The 20,074-nt window shown below is 45.0% G+C and overlaps 1 protein-coding gene across 1 annotated transcript; it reads right to left on the minus strand.

Annotated features, from left to right (window-relative positions):
• Positions 1-8,500: 8,500 nt before the first annotated feature.
• LOC124684247 (DNA-directed RNA polymerases II and V subunit 8A-like) lies at positions 8,501-10,677 on the minus strand (the record flags this gene model as incomplete). Its single annotated transcript, XM_047218602.1, is given in 4 exon segments — positions 8,501-8,872; positions 9,863-9,960; positions 10,162-10,319; positions 10,600-10,677. Coding segments are annotated over 4 exon segments (441 nt in total). The 3' UTR covers positions 8,501-8,760.
• Between the last annotated feature and the right edge of the window lie 9,397 nt (positions 10,678-20,074).

The following is a 20,074-nucleotide window of genomic DNA, read 5'->3' on the forward strand; positions in this document are numbered from 1 at the left end:
CTTACCGGGCACAACATAACCTTCGAGGTTGGTCCATATATATATCCTCCTCCAACTCACCATGCGAAAAGCAGTCTTTACATCTAGCTGCTCAAGCTCAAGATCATGCATAGCAACAATACCAAAGAAAGCACGAATAGAACTATGCTTCACAACCGGGGAGAATACATCATTATAATCAACACCTGGAATTTGATCGAAACCTTTTGCTACTAACCTTGCCTTAAACCGTGGAGGCTCATTAGGAGACAAACCTTCCTTTCTTTTGAATATCCACTTGCAGACGGACAGCCTTCTTTTGTTTAGGCAAGTGCACAACATCCCATGTGCCATTCTTCTCAAGCGATTGCATCTCTTCTTGCATCGCACCTACCCACTTATCTTTATCAACCGAAGCAATGGCTTCGAGTATATGTAGCTGGTTCAATATCATGCTCCACCTGTTCAGCACAACTCAAAGCATAAACAACAATATCACATTCTTGAATTAATCGGGTAGGAGGTGTAATATTTCTCTTAGGGCGGTCGGCAGCAATAGACCGTCCTTGTCGCTGAACAAAAGGTGGTGAAGGTGGAACATCATTATCATCATTGTTGGTTTCAGGAAACACATTTTCATTTTCCTTTGCGTGCTCCACCTGCACGCCAATTCTGTGCTGCTCATCATCAGAAACATCAGGAGAATCAATAGCATCAGAAATATCAGTAGACGGACTATCATTAAACATAACCGCCTCATTAAAAACGACATTCCTGCTCAACACAATTTTCTTAGTTTCGGGATTCCATAATCTATATGCCTTAACTCCCGAACCATAACCAAGGAAGATGCACTTAACAGCCCTTGGCTCCAACTTTCCATTATCAACATGAGCGTAAGCGATGCAACCGAAAACTCTCAAATCTGAATAATCGGCAGGCGATCCAGACCATACCTCAATTGGAGTTTTCTTATCAAGTGGAACGGAAGGTGACCTGTTGATGAGATAACATGCGGTGGAGGCTGCTTCAGCCCAAAAACCTCTATGCATCTTTGCATTAGACAACATGCAGCGAGCCCTCGAAATAATGGTCCTGTTCATGCGTTCAGCCACGCCATTCTCGTTGAGGGGTGTACGGAATGGTATGATGTCTTACCATCCCATCATTGCTCGCAAAACTCATCAAATTCATTTGAACAAAATTCCATACCATTGTCGGTACGGAGTATCTTAACCTTCTTTTCGGTTTGGGTTTCTACCATAACTTTCCACTTCTTAAAAGCATTAAAAACATCAGATTTATGTTTCAGGAAATATGGCCACACTTTTCTTGAGTAATCATCAATAATTGTAAGCATGTAATTAGCACCACCATTAGAAGTTCTACGGGACGGACCCCAAACATCAGCGTGTACATAATCTAAAATGCCTTTGGTGGTATGAACGGAAGCATTAAATTTTACTCTTTTATGCTTACCAAAGATGCAAGGTGCTCACAGAACTCAAGATTACCTAAATCGCAGCCATCAATTAGCTCTCTCTTTGCCAATTCTGCCATGCCAAGCTCACTCATATGTCCAAGACGCTTGTGCCAAAGGTTAGTCTTACTAGTTTCATCGGAACTAACGAGCAGCAGCAATACCGAGGCAAAGTGCTACCTCTAAGGACATATAATTTCGCAGAATTCATATCACCAATCATAATAATGAGAGAACCTGATGATACCTTCAAAAGTTTGTTCCCACCTTTGTACTTGTACCCGTCACAATCAAGGGTACTCAAAGAGATCAAATTCCTCGCCATGGAGGGTATGTGTTTCACTCCTGTCAACGTGCGTGTCATCCCATCATGGGTCTTGATACTGAACAGAACCAATGCCAACAATGCTGCACTCGGTTGTCATTCCCCACACGCACAAAATCTCCACTCTGCACGAGACTCATAAGAACTGAACCAATCTTTGTTACAGCAAATATGAAACGAACATGCGGTATCAAGAATCCATTCATCATCACGTGAAACACATGCAGCCAAAACAGCTAAGCAATCTCCATCAGAACTATCACTACCGGCAACAACGAGCAGCCTCACCCTTACCGGTGACAACGGCAGCCTTACCATTACCATCATTATTTTTCGGTTGGTAAGTTCCGTTCCTTTTCTCCTTGTTCTGCAGCTTCCAACAATCATCAATATTGTGGCTAGATTTCTTACAATACCTGCAGAACTTGTCACGTCCTTTGGACTTTGAGCGACCTCTATCGCCCTTGCTCTTATCTCTCGTTGTTGTGGTAGTAGTTATCTCGCTGCTCGGTCCTGCCACGGACCTCTAACGCCTCCGCCTTGGAGGACGAACTTTCAGCTCTGCACCATAGATTTCATTTTCTCCTTTTGTTGGAGAGCATCATAAACTTCCGCGAGAGTTAGTTTGTCGCGGCTCAATAATATGGTGTCACGAAAATTACCGAAAGAATTAGGCAACGAGCATAAAAGAAGAAGACCTAAATCCTCATCCTCATACTTAACTTCTATAGACCGCAAATCGAAACAATCTCTTTCCGGGAAGATAGGTGATTCATTACCGAACCTCCCTCTTGCAACTTATGCGAGAACAGCTTCATCTTCACGTGCAATCTGCCCGTGAGATCCTTGGACAAACAGATCTCCTCTAGTTTGACCCATAACTCGGCGGTGGTTTTCTCCTGCAGCACTTCCTGCAGAATATTATTGGACGGATGGAGTTGAATCAACGATAAAGCCTTACGGTCTTTCCGCTTCTCCGCATCGGTCCAGGTATCCTTCGCTTTCTCGCCGAAAGCATCGATCGCTTCATCCGGATCCGAAGATTGGGCGAGAATCGCCCTCATCTTCACTTGCCACAAAGCAAATCTCGTGGTGTAGTCCAGCTGCGGTAGATCGAACTTCGGTGACGACATCTCGTAAACCCTAGATCCAAAGAACACGGGCTCGATACCACTTGTTATAAATGAGATGCACAATAAACGAAGAACGAAAAGTAAAACACTCGCAGGGGACACGAGATTTTAACGTGGAAAACCCTTGCAACACACAAGGGAAAAACCACGGGCGCCAGCCAGACAAAACTTCACTATTTCGGTGGTGTTTACAAACGCCGTGGGTGTACAATGATGCAATGATAACCCTAGCGGCGGCTTACGGGGAATATAAATAGGCGGTGGCAACGATCCGTACCGCGGGGGCTGCCGCCCCCGCACCCCCGCAGGCGTCCCCGTAGGGCACGACATATGGGCTAACTCGACTACGCTACGCTTCGGCCCAAGCCTCCGGCGACGGGCCTCGCTCCGCTCGTCAGAAGTTAGCCTCCCTTTAGTATATGAATTTGGATCACAAAATAACATAAATCACTACTACCCGATGGATGTACTTGTCCTTTAGCAGAGCAATTTAGTAATGAATGCTCCACCCAAAACAAGGAGCAGCGGAATTCCACGCGCGCGAGCTATACTCCTAGTTAATGAGAGCATGCATGCAGCGTTGCGTCAAAGTCATGGCGATGAAATCATTGAGCACGTACTACGTCTTCCTCTAAACAAGGGCCAGACGTACGCAGTACAAGGTACAGACTGTAGTCTGTAGTGGAATACTACAGTACAGTACCACTCGTTTCACTAAACGAAGCTTAACTGCAGCTGCACCCGGACGTACAGGAGCACTTGAATGCGCCAATGCAGACTGGATGATCAGATCATGGAAACAATTCCACTAATCGATATGCGTATGTATAGTACGTACATCGGGTGGGGTATATTCTCTGCTGGCAAATGTGCAATTTCCATCGGAGGGCAATGCACGCAGGTAGCTGCTATAGCGTGTGTGAACTTTTTCAGAGCGATCGATGTCGATCTTGGCCTTTGCGAGAGAGAAGGCTTTTGTACGTTCTGCGCGCGTTCTGGCATCGATGGATGGAAGGCATCGCAGTTTTCACGAATTCAGTGCTACCTACCCTAGGACGGCTTGCATAGTTCGCCTCACTCGCAGACAAGGCACTCCTATCTGCACCCTAGAGAGGGAAGTCCGCGAGGACGGACGGACGGACGGACGCCGCCGACGAGACGAGTCGCCAGGAATGGGCCGGCGCTTCCATCCACGACGGAGCTATCTAGCTCGCCATGATGACGATCCTTCTCACCGGTGAGCACGCGGGAGGCAGTCAAACGCGTTGCCCCGGCCGGCGGCGACCCCACGCCATGGATGCCGCTGCGTTGCACCCAGCGGGGTGGTTCCGGCCGGTGGCTAGCTAGAGTAGCTAGCAGGCAGGCTCGCCGTCACGGCACGTCGGCCGGTCGCTGTCTCCCGATCGGGGAGGAATGAGAGGGGAGGGCTGGAGTGAAGGCTCATCACTGCGGTTGGGTGCGCCAGTGTACGAGCAGATGCGTCCTACCGTCTCTGTTATGGAAACTGTAATGGAAAAATTGTAAATCTTAGAGCACCTCTTACATATCCTGTAAAGAATGTCAAACCCTGCAAATAACTCATTGTTAAGGTTTGAAACATTGTCCATTACAATTCCCGTAAAATAACTGATTTTTTCAAGTTTTTGTCAAAAAAACTGACATTCTAGATCCCCTAAAACTCGACTAACTCGTAATTTTTTTTTAGGGCATCGAGAATCCACACCCGAAATCAGTGTACTCTCCATTTCAGATGCAATTTTGCCAGTGCCCTGTAAATCGGTCAAAGGTTGGCCACAAGAAAGTTTGGATGAGTCGGTGCCCTTCCGTCGTGGAACTCGTTGGACTTTCCTCATAATCGAGTAAACTTCGATCCTGTCAGCCTAATAAAATTCCCTCAAATTAGCATAAATTCCCATTTGGAGATCGGCATCACACATGTGGAGCTTGGTTCCGTCATTGGTAGGTCGTACCCGTTGTTCCGCGTCAGCCTTGGTCACACACGATCGGCTCCGTCATGGCCAATTCGGCCATAGAGCTCACCACGCTCTTTCACGCCACGGCTAGGTCCTGGAGCTCTTCCTCGTCGCGAACATGTCATCCTTGGAGCTCGTTCGCGTCGCTGCACTCAGGCATGGAGGGGGGTTGAGGCGGGCTATGGCCGTAGAGAGGCGGCCATGTTGACTTCAAAACCATGGAGCTACATGTTGGTGGGCGTAGGGTCTGGTGGTAGCGAGAGATGGACCGTTGGGGCGATCGACTCTGCTCAAATCCCGTGACTGGGGACGGGACGGTGCGGTGCCGGGAGCGACGGTAAGGTGGAAGCGGCGGTTGCTGCAAGATCACGGTCCTTGTTGCACCCGAGCTTTGTAGGATGCAGCGCGTCTGTCTTGTCCATTAACATGTGGCTACCGTGCCCTACCACTTTCATGCATGGACCTCGCAGAGCTTCGAGGCCACAAATCTTCGTGGGTTTGTGGTTGTGGGTTCGGGAGAAATCCTTGCCGACTCATCCAACATCAATGCGGCGACGCCTACAGGTGTCACCATTCCTTCTTAAATGGAATCGAGGAAGCTCCCTCTTCACTCTCCTCCGTGTACTAGGGAAACCCTAGGTCCAGTTCGCTGGTCGGGCAGCAGGGTCGGGTGGACGTCACATCCCTTTTTGAAGGTGATGCTTTGGTACTTGGTGGTCCGTGGTGCTTGTAGCGTGGCTGGACAACTTCGGAGGGTGCAACAGCTGCGGGTCGTCATCATTTCGTGGATGTGTCCTTCTCTTCATTGGCATCTTTATTTCTTTTTTGTTGGACATGTTTATGTTGTTGCCCTAACATTTTTTTTCTGTGTTCGAACTCTTGTATGGTGTGGTCGTTTTATCTATAAAGCAACATGAAACCCTATTTCGAGGATGGGATAATCTCGAGATATCCTCGCAAACCCCGGTATTTTTTTCCTACTACTGTATTTTTAGGAAGAAACTTTGAGGGTATGAAATGGATTTGGTGTTAACCTTTGAGGTGGAAATGAATACTGTACTAGAGAAGTAAACAAGGTCCAATTAAGCATCAGGAACCAGGATTACGCCTTCTGTTCCACGGTTATCGCACTGCTCGTGGTTGTATCCGTCAGAGAGTGAGAGTGGTCACCACGTGCGCGCGATTGCTGTTAAAACTCGGCAGCAGCAGCCACCTCCTCAGACCTCTTGCACCAGCTTGAATAGTCCCCTCTGTTCCTCACCTGCGTCTTCCCTCCCTCCGTCTCCCAACAACACAGCTGCCCGCCGCCACCGACCACACTCCAGCCAGAGAGAACGCGCCACCGCGCACGCTCTCCACCAAGACCGCGCCGCCGGGCACGCTCTCCACCAGGGCCGAGCGCGCGCGCGTGCACTCACCCCCCGCTGAGCACCGCGCCCATGAGGAGGCGGCGGTGGGCACGCGCCGCCGCCCTGTGCCTCGCCGTTGCCGTCGTGCTGCAGCTCGGCGCGGACGCCGCTTCCGTAACGCCGTTCTCCGGGCGCACACGCGGGCACGCTGCTCGCAGGTGGCTGCCAGCGTCGCCGCCCATGGTGACTGCCCACAATGCAGCGCCCAAGACAAAGCCCAGTCCGGGAGGCAACGGCCGCACGGTCGCCTTCGACGCCACCGCCGCGGCTGGCGCCCGGTGCAAGGCCAGCACGGCGCGTAAGTCTCCCCCCGGTGCCCGCGACGCCGCGTGCGCCGACGACGACGACGACAAGCGCGTCGTCCCGACGGGGCCCAACCCGCTGCACAACCGGTGACCACGCGACAAGCGGCGCCACGCCGCAACAAATTGCCAACATGAGCAGCTAGCAATCCTCGTTTGGGCAGGGTAAGGCAATGCTGCAAACACAAGGAGGGAGAAGCGGGCGCAGCGCCGGCGGCGAGTGGAAGCGGAGCGCCGGACAGAATTTCCCGCCGCGGAGCTGGTTCTTCTGCCTGGCGCTCGTCGGTCTTGCACCATGTAATTAGTTACTAAGTCAGCTACTAGTCGTTCCTGAATCATTTTGGATGCTTAGTTTGCCATGATCTTGTCTGCTTCCTTCTTGGTCGAGCTTTTGTCCGCGAGTAGTGTTCGTTGTTCTATCAGAAACAAGAACTGTTCTTTGGCCCAGCTACCCGCTTGGCTTTCATCCGTGGGGGTCGTTCTTCTGATGCTAGAACTGGAAGATTCTTCTGTTCATCATGTAATTAGTTAGCTTAGCTACTGCTTGAATCTATTTGGATATGCTCGGCTCCTGTGAACGATCTTATTGTCTGCTTCTTTCTTGTTCGAGCTTTTGTCCACGAGTACTTGGTGTATATTCAGCCGAGCTATGTTCGTTTGTTCTATCCGAAACAAGAATTGTTCTTTTGCTCACCTCCCCCCTTGGCTTTCATCCGTGGGGGTCTTTGTTCTGATGCTAGAACTGGAAGATTCTTCTGTTCGTCCGCATCTCAGTTGCTTCATGCCTTCAGCCATCACATGACATGATCCTGAAAGATTTCGAGTGTATCTCTCCGCGTAGAAAGCTGCAAGCCTTTACATGCATATATCTAGATGCAGGTCCAGCATGCATCATCATGGCAGAATCAGGATGGGGATCATAACTGAACGATAGGTTACCCAAAACAAAAACTGAAAAATTGTTTTTGAGGCAATCCCACTGAACAATACTACTACTTCTTTGAATCCTACTAATACTACTTACTCACGGTCTGCATCATCATGGATTCATGACAGAATCCTAACTGAACGATAGGTTACCCAAAACAAAAACTGAAATTTTGATTTCTGAGGCAATCTGAACTGAACAATACTATGCCCACTTTGATCACTACTACTTACCCAGAGGAGCACACTGTTGCAGCCATCAACAGCTATAGCTTTCCTCGAATCAGCAGCGTGCATCAATGCACTTGTACCCCTCTGCCTGTCCAACGCTCTTAACTAGCAAGGGCATTCGATGCTTCAATTCATGGCAAAGCCTCTATGCCGACCCAAAAACAGTACCAGTACCAGCAGTTTCGTAGTACATGAGATAAAGAGGGCCACCAAATGCGAATCAGAGTGTGTATCTTCCGGAGATACGATCCCAGGGAAGAAAATGGCAGTGGCAGTATATGTGACTACGTGAGTGGCTGCTGCTATGTGCAATGAGTAGTGGCTGTGTTGTTCATGGATTATTCTTGGCCCAGACCCCTCTTCCAGCTCTCCAAAACTGGCGACGAGTCAGTGGTCCATGGCCAACTCCAATTTATCGGGCAATTGTTCTTGAGCCTTTCTGTGGCTGGCAGGCGAGTTGGATCTAAAGCTGTTGCAGTTCCTATCTTGGGGTCTATATGTGGTAGCAGTAAAGGCTTCTGTTCCTGTGCACACAACTGGTTCCTGTCCTCACCCAGGCCAGGAAGGAAACGGCATGTGAACTTTGTAACCAATCCAAGCCTGGCTACAGCTATCCACCCGCTGTAGTGATTCATTCATCGCCTTGCTGGAGATTTTGTTCAAGATACTATGAGGGTATGCGGAGTTCAGACAAGCAGATGTATGTAGTACTAGTACCAGACTTCCAGCACCACACCATGGTAATAATCACCAAACACTACATTCATTCAGCATTGCAATGCACCCAAACACCAATATTGTACGTTAATTGCTCACATAATATGCTCCAGGGGAACAAGAGTAAGTGACTGGTGCTTAAAGATAGGCCAGTGTACCAATCTAGAGTTATATCACTGCCAGAAGAGTACATACTAGGGGAGGACGAATAGGATTGAAAGGATCACAGGCTCAGCATAGCCTAGAGTGAACCAGAAGCGCTGGCGATCCGGTAGATGGTGCGTTTACACCTTGCGCATGAGGAGGAACAGCCTTTGATCCAGCTCGAGGTTGGCAGCGCTTGAAGGATCACCTTTGAGCAACATCAGGAGGCCACCAAAAGATGCATAGATCTCGCTGGAAATAGAGGGGGTGAAATCATTAGAATTGTTGTACAAGGGAATTGGTCAAATCACTTGGTTGAGAAGTAGCCAGTATGAGCAGGCCAGTTGCAGATATCCAAATAAGCATTGTAAAAAAAATGTTCTTACAAAATTAACTGTGCTTGTAGAGCACTGATGTGATACACATAACAAAATTAGCCCAGCATACTTATGTTTCAAAAAGGAGACAAGACCAGCAACATGATATCAATTAATCTTGTAATAATTCCGAAACTTTTACTTTCTTGTAAACTCTCTCCTTAATTAATAGAATGTGGGGCAAAGCTTTTGCCCACGTTTAAAAAAAAAACGAGACAAGACCAGCAACATGATATCAATTAATTTTGTTTCATCTGCTTCGTAGGAAAATGGACTGCTCTTGCTAGCATTTAAGACCTTTCTTAGTAATTATGGCCTACAAACAGGGAATATCAAATATGTAAAACTAAATCCTAATATCAGCCCTTGAACAGATGGAACTATGTTTTTTGTACACCAGTATCTTCACATTATCCTAATATTTGCTCAAAAGATTCCTTTGTATTTCCAGAACTGTTACCACTCTTCACAAGCTATGAGCAGAGTAATTAGGAAAACAAAAGGTTATACGAAAAATTCAGCTTTTTTGTTGGCTCTTGCAAATACTTTGAGAGTTCACAAAAGAAGGGAACTCTGCGCTAGCTGTAACTCTTCTAACAGTAATGAACACATCGTGTTTCCCTCGGACCATGAATACATCAGGTTAGGAGGTATCACTCAAATTAAGCAAAGATAACTACTATGTACTCACAAACTCATATACTTTAGCAACATGGTTATAGAACAGATTCTTCATCAGCTACGTGAAGGTAAGAAACCAATCTCAGACTAAATAACAGCAGGACACGGAATATATTGCATAATCAAATCCTACTAGATTAAGAACTAAACAAATTCACTAATCTAAAGTTGAGAGAAGTCGTACACTTTAGGAAGTTGACCAGCCTTAGTCTCCTCTGAAATCTTGTAAAGCTTTCCATGCATGACATAGTCGTACTTATCAGCAAGTGTTTTCCTACCAGCCTGAAGAAGGAAAGAAACGATATAACATGAGCTTCCTGCGCAAATCTTCAGCCACTAACATTTTTCATCCATGAATACAAGCCCGTGTGAAACAAGAACAACATTTACACAAACTGTAACACATTATGAGCTAAATTCGCATTATTCAGTTCCCAAATTATTCCGTGGCCTGCTTGCAAAGAAGAATTAAGTTACTTTTACCTGTGTATAGAAGCCAGTGTCGGGAGTTCCATCCAGATTGAGTGTAGGAGCTAAAACCATGGTGAATTTTTCACCAGTACTCATTGGGTAGATATCGGTAGCGACATCTAGTTGCATGTACATATCAGACTGCTCGCTTTTAGCCTCAATGCGGTTAACTGTACACAGATATAGAAAGGAAAATATTTAGTTCAACGAAAATCTGCAGCTACGAGGCTGTAAAGGTAGAGCTATGATGTGAGCACTGCCAGATCTAAACATTCGCAAAGTGCACTGTAAAATGACTAGACGTAAATTGTTACCAAGACACTGCTTACAGCACTCCAACAGACATACATATACATGAGCGGCACCAGTTGCAGAGTAAAACGCAGCGTAGGAGAACTCAAAACACATCATGTGAAAGAGCCAGAGCTAGAGAGAGAGATAGAGAGTTACCTCTGTCAAACTTCTTCCCATCAGGATCGATCCTGAGCACTTCGAAGGTATCCTCAAAGAGATGCTCAGCCATCTTTCCTGCACAAGATGGAGCGCAAGAACTTGAGTCCTACACGGTGCTAAAGCAGGGAACCTGCTAACAACAGCGCGCATAAATCCTAGCGTACTACTGGCTGTGATTCTAAAAATTAGGGGCAGATCTAGATGGCGTGCACCGGCCAGCAGCAAACCCGGAAATTGTGAAGGTGGAGGCCCCCTCCCTCCCTCCCTCCCTAGTGGGAGTGATTTAGCTACGAACAGATGTGATGTAGTACAAACACGCAAGCATAGCAGCACTGAATAATGGACACTGGCAAACAATCACCGAAAGCAGAACCATGCTCAGTGGATTGCAACAGGAATTGTTTGTGTAGTGGCTATACCTGGCTTTTTGGGGAGGAATCACCGGACTTGAAGAAGGTTGCTGCTGGGCTTCTTCTTGTCGCCTGCTCAGTCCGCTGTCACCGTCGGTGCCCCTGCAGAGGTATGGAGAGAGGGGTCAGATCAGGGAGAGGGGAGCCCGGGGAAAGAGGGGAGAGGAGAGCCCGCCCGTTCCCCGCCGCCAGGGCGAGAGAGGAGAGACCGGGGATCGAGGGGAAAGGACGACCGCTCGCCGTTCCCCGCCGCCGCCGCCGCCGCCAGGGAGAGTGAGAGGGAGAGAAAGTAGGGTTTGGGAGGGGGCGCGGTGAGAGATGGAAAACGTTTCCGGCGGCGAGGGAAACGCCAAGCAAGCTGGGACGACCGGCGGGGAAGCAAGGGGGAAAGGAGCGAACCTCGTCGGCGGAGAGTTTGCCTCCGCGGTGGTCGCCGGAACTGGCGACGGAGGTTTGGGTCGCGAGGGCGGAAGTGGGCAGGGTTTTACGGCGGGCGGCGGCGGTAGGGAACTTGTGCAGTTGTGCTGCATGCTGCAGTTACTGGGCCTCCGTTTATAGCCCACGTGACTAAACGGTCCTAGGGAACGTTAACCTTTTATGGATTAAATTTCGAATTTCTGAAATCACACAGCTTAAATGTTGTTTCCCACCTATATATGTTTGAGTTCATGTTCGGATTGAAAAGTAATTTTCATAAAAGTAAACTCTTCGTGATTGGAGGTGATAATATTGTGTCCAATTTTTATTCAGAAATGTTCAACTACCGAGTTGGCAAACTTCGTCTGAAATATCTGCGTGTACCTATCACTTCCCAAAATATTAAAAACATTGATAGGGATTTTTCGATGTTGGTTTATAAAAAAATAAAAAAACTTGATGCTTGAATATGTGATAAGGCAACCTCGAGAGGAAGGTTACCTTGTTGGATTCCTGGCTGGCATTCCTTCCATTTATATGTGAATGTTCTTCCTAAACTTGACTTTTATCGAGTAACTGAATAAGCACAAGATAAGATTCTTTTGGGCTGGTAAAATAGAGGAAATAGTTTATGGCTATAAAGTGGAGTAGGATGTGTAGATCTAAATCTAACGGAGGCTTGGGTAACATATTTAATGGATAAAATATTGCCTTATTAACTAAATGATGGTGGAAATTACAAACTCAAACTAGTATTTGGCAGAGCAATGTGGGAGCCAAGTATATAAGAAGCAAAATTGTATAGTCGGTCAATTCACCTTTCTAATTCACTTGATAGAATTTCAGAAAGTTTATTCATCGTGTCACACTCCTCTAGAGTCGGACCAGTCTGAATGGAGTCGGCTCGGAGTCTCTCCGGTTTCTCTCTTAAGGTCGTTATATTTCTCCCATACCTAAATTTCTCTTTACTCCACTTCTGCAGGCCCACCTAAACACGCCCTAATGCTCCAACATGGTTTGGTTGTCAATCGACATGACCAGCGCCTCGTACAGATCATGGCATATGCACATATTCTCAAACCTAATTTTTTCCCAACACCACCACCTTGTAGCCATTCCAATCCGTTTGAGAATATGTGCCTCACGTTATTGCGACAAAGCAAGTCCAAGACAAACACTACTAGGGCCGTGTGGGTTGTGTCCACAATTGAAAACGCCGAGAAGCGCAAGATCCCCATATCTAAGACAAAAGACTGGGAGATTTTCATGGACCTGTGGTTATACATGCATGCAGATTCATTTTTGTATTACTGACTTGGTGACCGCCGTCTTGTTTCATTATAGATTTATGTTGTACGCAGACACAGTATGTAGGATTGGCCAACAAGTCCTCACGGCGATGGTATGGTATTGGACAAGCAAAGAGTTCAAGAAGAAACACGATGATGGTGTGCAAAGGCGAGCCGAGATGAAAGGTGGATGCCACTATCTGTTGCGGTCAGAAACCCACCGGCGAGCAGCGACGGGCAACACAGTAGAGCCGGGAGGCTCCCAGGACTGCGGCTGGCCCTGGTCCCTCCGAGCGACGGCCCGCAAAGACTCGGCACGCACGTCCGATCGTCGGTGCAAGGGCGTGCCACCGACCTATACCTGGTCGGGGAAGGTGATGGATGTGCCTCGCTTAGTTTCTGCATGGCATACACGTAAACATTAAATACGAGCCTCGATCGGCTCTCGAGTTGTCCCGTGAATCGGCTCAAAGAGCCGATCCACCCATGATCCGTACGAGGTGTACGAATATATGGTGGTCCTGCTTGATCAAAATAAAGCTAAAACGACCTACTACGATTTAGGGTTTTCACCACATAATCGGAACATCCTACTCGTGATTGAGCCTGGCGGCCACGCACGGTGATCGTTGATGGCGTGTAACTCACAAGTTCGTTGGGAACCCCAAGAGGAAGGTATGATGCGCACAGCAGCAAGTTTTCCCTCAGAAAGAAACCAAGGTTTATCGAACCAGGAGGAGCCAAGAAGCACGTTGAAGGTTGATGGCGGCGGGATGTAGTGCGGCGCAACACCGGGGATTCCGGCGCCAACGTGGAACCTGCACAACACAACCAAAGTACTTTGCCCCAACGAAACAGAGTGAGGTTGTCAATCTCACCGGCTTGCTGTAACAAAGGATTAACCGTATTGTGTGGAAGATGATTGTTTGCGAGAAAACGGTAGAACAAGTATTGCGGTAGATTGTATTTCGAGTATAGAGAATTGGACCGGGGTCCACGAGTTCACTAGAGGTGTCTCTCCCATAAGATAAACAGCATGTTGGGTGAACAAATTACGGTTGGGCAATTGACAAATAAAGAGGGCATGACCATGCACATACATATTATGATGAGTATAGTGAGATTTAATTGGGCATTACGACAAAGTACATAGACCGCCATCCAAGCATGCATCTATGCCTAAAAAGTCCACCTTCGGAGTTATCATCCGAACCCCTCCGGTATTAAGTTGCTAACAACGAGACAATTGCATTAAGTATTGCGCGTAATGTAATCAGTAACTACATCCTTGAACATAGCACCAATGTTTTATCCCTAGTGGCAACAGCACATCCACAACCTTAGAACTTTCACATCATTGTCCCGGATATCAATGGAGGCATGAACCCACTATCGAGCATAAATACTCCCTCTTGGAGTTACAAGCATCTACTTGGCCAGAGCATCTACTAGTAACGGAGAGCATGCAAGATCATAAACAACACATAGACATAACTTTGATAATCAACATAACAAGTATTCTCTATTCATCGGATCCCAACAAACGCAACATATAGAATTACAGATAGATGATCTTGATCATGTTAGGCAGCTCACAAGATCCGACAATGAAGCACAATGGGGAGAAGACAACCATCTAGCTACTGCTATGGACCCATAGTCCAGGGGTAGACTACTCACACATCACTCCGGAGGCGACCATGGCGGCGTAGAGTCCTCCGGGAGATGAATCCCCTCTCCGGCGAGGGTGCCGGAGGCGATCTCCTGAATCCCCCGAGATGGGATCGGCGGCGGTGGCGTCTCAGTAAGGTTTTCCGTATCGTGGCTCTCGGTACTGGGGGTTTCGCGACGGAGGCTTTAAGTAGGCGGAAGGGCAGGTCAGGGGGCCACACGAGGGCCCCACACTACGAGGTCGGCGCGGCCAAGGGGCGGGCCGCGCCGCCTAGGGTGTGGGCGCCTCGTGGCCCCACTTCGTCTCCTCTTCGGTCTTACGGAAGCTTCGTGGCAAAATAGGACCACGGGCGTTGATTTCGTCCAATTCCGAGAATATTTCGTTACTAGAATTTCGAAACCAAAAACGAGCGAGAAAACGACAGCGGCACTTCGGTATCTTGTTAATAGGTTAGTTCTAGAAAATGCACGAATATGACATAAAGTGTGCATAAAACATGTAGATAACATCAATAATGTGGCATGGAACATAAGAAATTATCGATACGTCGGAGACGTATCAGCATCCCCAAGCTTAGTTCTGCTCGTCCCGAGCAGGTAAAACGATAACACAGATAATTTCTGGAGTGACATGCCATCATAACCTTGATCATACTACTTGTAAAGCATATGTAGTGAATGCAGCGATCAAAACAATGTATATGACATGAGTAAACAAGTGAATCATAAAGCAAAGACTTTTCATGAATAGCACTTCAAGACAAGCATCAATAAGTCTTGCATAAGAGTTAACTCATAAAGCAATAATTCAAAGTAAAGGTATTGAAGCAACACAAAGGAAGATTAAGTTTCAGCGGTTGCTTTCAACTTATAACATGTATATCTCATGGATATTGTCAACATAGAGTAATATAATAAGTGCAATAAGCAAGTATGTAGGAATCAATGCACAGTTCACACAAGTGTTTGCTTCTTGAGGTGGAGAGAAATAGGTGAACTGACTCAACAATGAAAGTAAAAGAATGGTCCTCATAGAGGAAAAGCATCGATTGCTATATTTGTGCTAGAGCTTTGATTTTGAAAACATGAAACAATTTTGTCAACGGTAGTAATAAAGCATATGTATCATGTAAATTATATCTTACAAGTTGCAAGCCTCATGCATAGTATACTAATAGTGCCCGCACCTTGTCCTAATTAGCTTGGACTACCGGATCATCACAATGCACATGTTTTAACCAAGTGTCACAATGGGGTACCTCCATGCCGCCTGTACAAAGGTCTAAGGAGAAAGCTCGCATTTGGATTTCTCGCTTTTGATTATTCTCAACTTAGACATCCATACCGGGACAACATGGACAACAGATAATGGACTCCTCTTTTATGCATAAGCATGTAACAACAATTAATAATTTTCTCATATGAGATTGAGGATATATGTCCAAAATTGAAACTTCCACCATGGATCATGCCTTTAGTTAGCGGCCCAATGTTCTTCTCTAACAATATGCATGCTTAACCATAAGGTGGTAGATCGCTCTTACTTCAGACAAGACGAACATGCATAGCAACTCACATGAAATTCAACAAAGAGTAGTTGATGGCGTCCCCGATGAACATGGTTATCGCACAACAAGCAACTTAATAAGAGATAAAGTGCATAAGTACATATTCAATACCACAATAGTTTTTAAGCTATTTGTCCCATGAGCTATATATTGCAAAGGTGAATGATGGAATTTTAAAGGTAGCACTCAAGCAATTTACTTTGGAATGGCGGAAAATACCATGTAGTAGGTAGGTATGGTGGACACAAATGGCATAGTGGTTGGCTCAAGTATTTTGGATGCATGAGAAGTATTCCCTCTCGATACAAGGTTTAGGCTAGCAAGGCTTATTTGAAACAAACACAAGGATGAACGGTGCAGCAAAACTCACATAAAAGACATATTGTAAACATTATAAGACTCTACACCGTCTTCCTTGTTGTTCAAACTCAATACTAGAAATTATCTAGACCTTAGAGAAACCAAATATGCAAACCAAATTTTAGCATGCTCTATGTATTTCTTCATTAATGGGCGCAAAGCATATGATGCAAGAGCTTAAACATGAGCACAACAATTGCCAAGTATCACATTACCCAAGACATTATAGCAAATTACTACATGTATCATTTTCCAATTCCAACCATATAACAATTTAACGAAGAAGAAACTTCGCCATGAATACTATGAGTAGAAACTAAGGACATACTTGTCCATATGCTACAGCGGAGCGTGTCTCTCTCCCATAAAGTGAATGCCAGGATCCATTTTATTCAAACAAAACAAAAAACAAAAACAAACCGACGCTCCAAGCAAAGTACATAAGATGTGATGGAATAAAAATATAGTTTCAGGGGAGGAACCTGATAATGTTGTCGATGAAGAAGGGGATGCCTTGGGCATCCCCAAGCTTAGACGCTTGAGTCTTCTTGATATATGCGGGGGTGAACCACCGGGGCATCCCCAAGCTTAGAGCTTTCACTCTCCTTGATCATGTTGCATCATACTCCTCTCTTGATCCTTGAAAACTTCCTCCACACCAAACTTAGAACAACTCATTAGAGGGTTAGCGACAATAAAAATTTACATGTTCAGAGGTGACATAATCATTCTTAACACTTCTGGACATTGCATAAAGCTACTGGACATTAGTGGATCAAAGAAATTCATCCAACATAGCAAAAGAGGCAATGCGAAATAAAAGGCAGAATCTGCCAAAACAGAACAGTTCGTATTGACGAATTTTATCGAGGCACCAGACTTGCTCAAATGAAAATGCTCAAATTGAATGAAAGTTGCGTACATATCTGAGGATCACGCACGTAAATTGGCATATTTTTCTGAGCTACCTACAGAGAGGCAGGTCGGAATTCGTGACAGCAAAGAAATCTGAAACTGCGCGAGTAATCCAAATCTAGTATGAACTTTTCTATCAAAGACTTTACTTGGCACAACAAAACACTAAACTAAGATAAGGAGAGGTTGCTACAGTAGTAAACAACTTCCAAGACACAAAATAAAAACAAAGTACTGTAGGTAAAAACCATGGGTTGTCTCCCATAAGCGCTTTTCTTTAACGCCTTTCAGCTAGGCGCAGAAAGTGTGTATCAAGTGTTATCAAGAGACGAAGCATCAACATCATAATTTGTTCTAGTAATAGAATCAAAAGGTAACTTCATTCTCTTTCTAGGGAAGTGTTCCATACCTTTCTTGAGAGAAAATTGATATTTTATATTACCTTCCTTCATATCAATGATAGCACCAACGGTTCGAAGAAAAGGTCTTCCCAATATAATGGGACAAGATGCATTGCATTCAATATCCAAGACAACAAAATCAACGGGGATAAGGTTATTGTTAACGGTAATGCGAACATTATCAACTTTCCCCAAAGGTTTCTTTGTAGAATGATCAGCAAGATTAACATCCAAATAACAATTTTTCAGCGGTGGCAAGTCAAGCATATTATAAATTCTCTTAGGCATAACAGAAATACTTGCACCAAGATCACATAAAGCATTACAATCAAAATCTTTAACCTTCATCTTAATGATGGGCTCCCAACCATCCTCTAGCTTTTTAGGAATAGAGGCTTCGCGCTCTAGTTTCTCTTCTCTAACTTTTATGAGAGCATTTGTAATATGTTGCGTGAAAGCCAAATTTATAGCACTAGCATTAGGACTTTTAGCAAGTTTTTGCAAGAACTTTATAACTTCAGAGATGTGGCAATCATCAAAATTCAAACCATTATAATCTAAATCAATGGGATCATCATCCCCAATGTTGGAAAAAATTTCAGCAGCTTTATCACAGGCAGTTTCAGCAGTTTTAGCAGTTTCTCGCGCTTTGCATTAGAAGTGGAAATATTGCTAACACCAATTCTTTTATTATTAATAGTAGGAGGTGCAGCAACATGTGTAGCATTAGCATTACTAGTGGTGGTAATAGTCCAAACTTTAGCTACATTCTTCTCTTTAGCTAGTTTTTCATTTTCTTCTCTATCCCACCTAGCACGCGAGTTCAGCCATTAATCTTATATTCTCATTAATTCTAACTTGGATAGCATTTGCTGTAGTAACAATTTTATTATGATGATTCTCATTAGGCATAACTTTCGATTTCAAAAGATCAACATCGCGAGCAAGACTATCGACTTTAGAAGCAAGTATATCAATTTTCCCAAGCTTTTCTTCAACAGATTTGTTAAAGGCAGTTTGGGTACTAATAAATTCTTTAAGCATGGCTTCAAGTCCAGGGGGTGTGTTCCTATTATTGTTGTAAGAATTCCCATAAGAATTAGCATAACCGTTACCATTATTATAAGGATATGGCCTATAGTTATTACTAGAATTGTTCCGGTAAGCATTGTTGTTGAAATTATTATTTTTAATGAAGTTTACATCAACATGTTATTCTTGTGCAACCAATGAAGCTAACGGAACATTATTAGGATCAATATTAGTCCTATCATTCACAAGCATAGACATAATAGCATCAATCTTATCACTCAAGGAAGAGGTTTCTTCGACGAATTTACCTTCTTACCTTGTGGAGCTCTTTCACGTGTGCCATTCAGAGTAGTTGATCATCATATTATCAAGAAGCTTTGTTGCTTCACCAAGAGTGATGGACATAAAGGTACCTCCAGCAGCTGAATCCAATAAATTCCGCGAAGAAAAATTTAGTCCTGCATAGAAGGTTTGGATGATCATCCAAGTAGTCCAGTCCATGTGTTGGGCAATTTTTAACCAAAGATTTCATTCTTTCCCAAGCTTGAGCAACATGTTCATTATCTAATTGTTTAAAATTCATTATGCTACTCCTCAAAGATATAATTTTAGCAGGGGCATAATATCTACCAATAAAAGCATCCTTGCATTTAGTCCATGAATCAATACTATTCTTAGGCAGAGATAGCAACCAATCTTTAGCTCTTCCTCTTAATGAGAAAGGGAACAATTTTAATTTTATAATGTCACCATCTACATCCTTATATTTTTGCATTTCACATAGTTCAACAAAATTATTGAGATGGGCAGCAGCATCATCGGAACTAACACCGAGAAAATTGCTCTCGCATAACAAGATTCGATAAAGCGAGGTTTAATTTCAAAGAATTCTGCTGTAGTAGCAGGTGGAGCAATAGGTGTGCATAAGAAATCATTATTATTTGTGGTTGTGAAGTCACACAACTTAGTGTTTTCAGCGGTAGCCATTTTAGCAATAGTAAATAAAGCAAACTAGATAAAGTAAATGCAAGTAACTAATTTTTTTTGTGTTTTTGATATAGCAAACAAGATAGCAAATAAAGTAAAACTAGCAACTAATTTTTTTGTATTTTGATTTAGTGCAGCAAACAAAGTAGTAAATAAAACTAAGCAAGACAAAAACAAAGTAAAGAGATTGAGAAGTGGAGACTCCCCTTGCAGCGTGTCTTGATCTCCCCGAGCAACGGCGCCGGAAAAGAGCTTGATGGCGTGTAACTCACACGTTCGTTGGGAACCCCAAGAGGAAGGTATGATGCGCACGGCAGCAAGTTTTCCCTCGGAAAGAAACCAAGGTTTATCGAACCGGGAGGAGCCAAGAAGCACGTTGAAGGTTGATGGCGGCGGGATGTAGTGCGGCGCAACACCGGGGA

The sequence above is a fragment of the Lolium rigidum genome, chromosome 1, assembly GCF_022539505.1.
Source record: "Lolium rigidum isolate FL_2022 chromosome 1, APGP_CSIRO_Lrig_0.1, whole genome shotgun sequence".
In the NCBI taxonomy this organism is placed as follows: Eukaryota; Viridiplantae; Streptophyta; class Magnoliopsida; order Poales; family Poaceae; genus Lolium; species Lolium rigidum.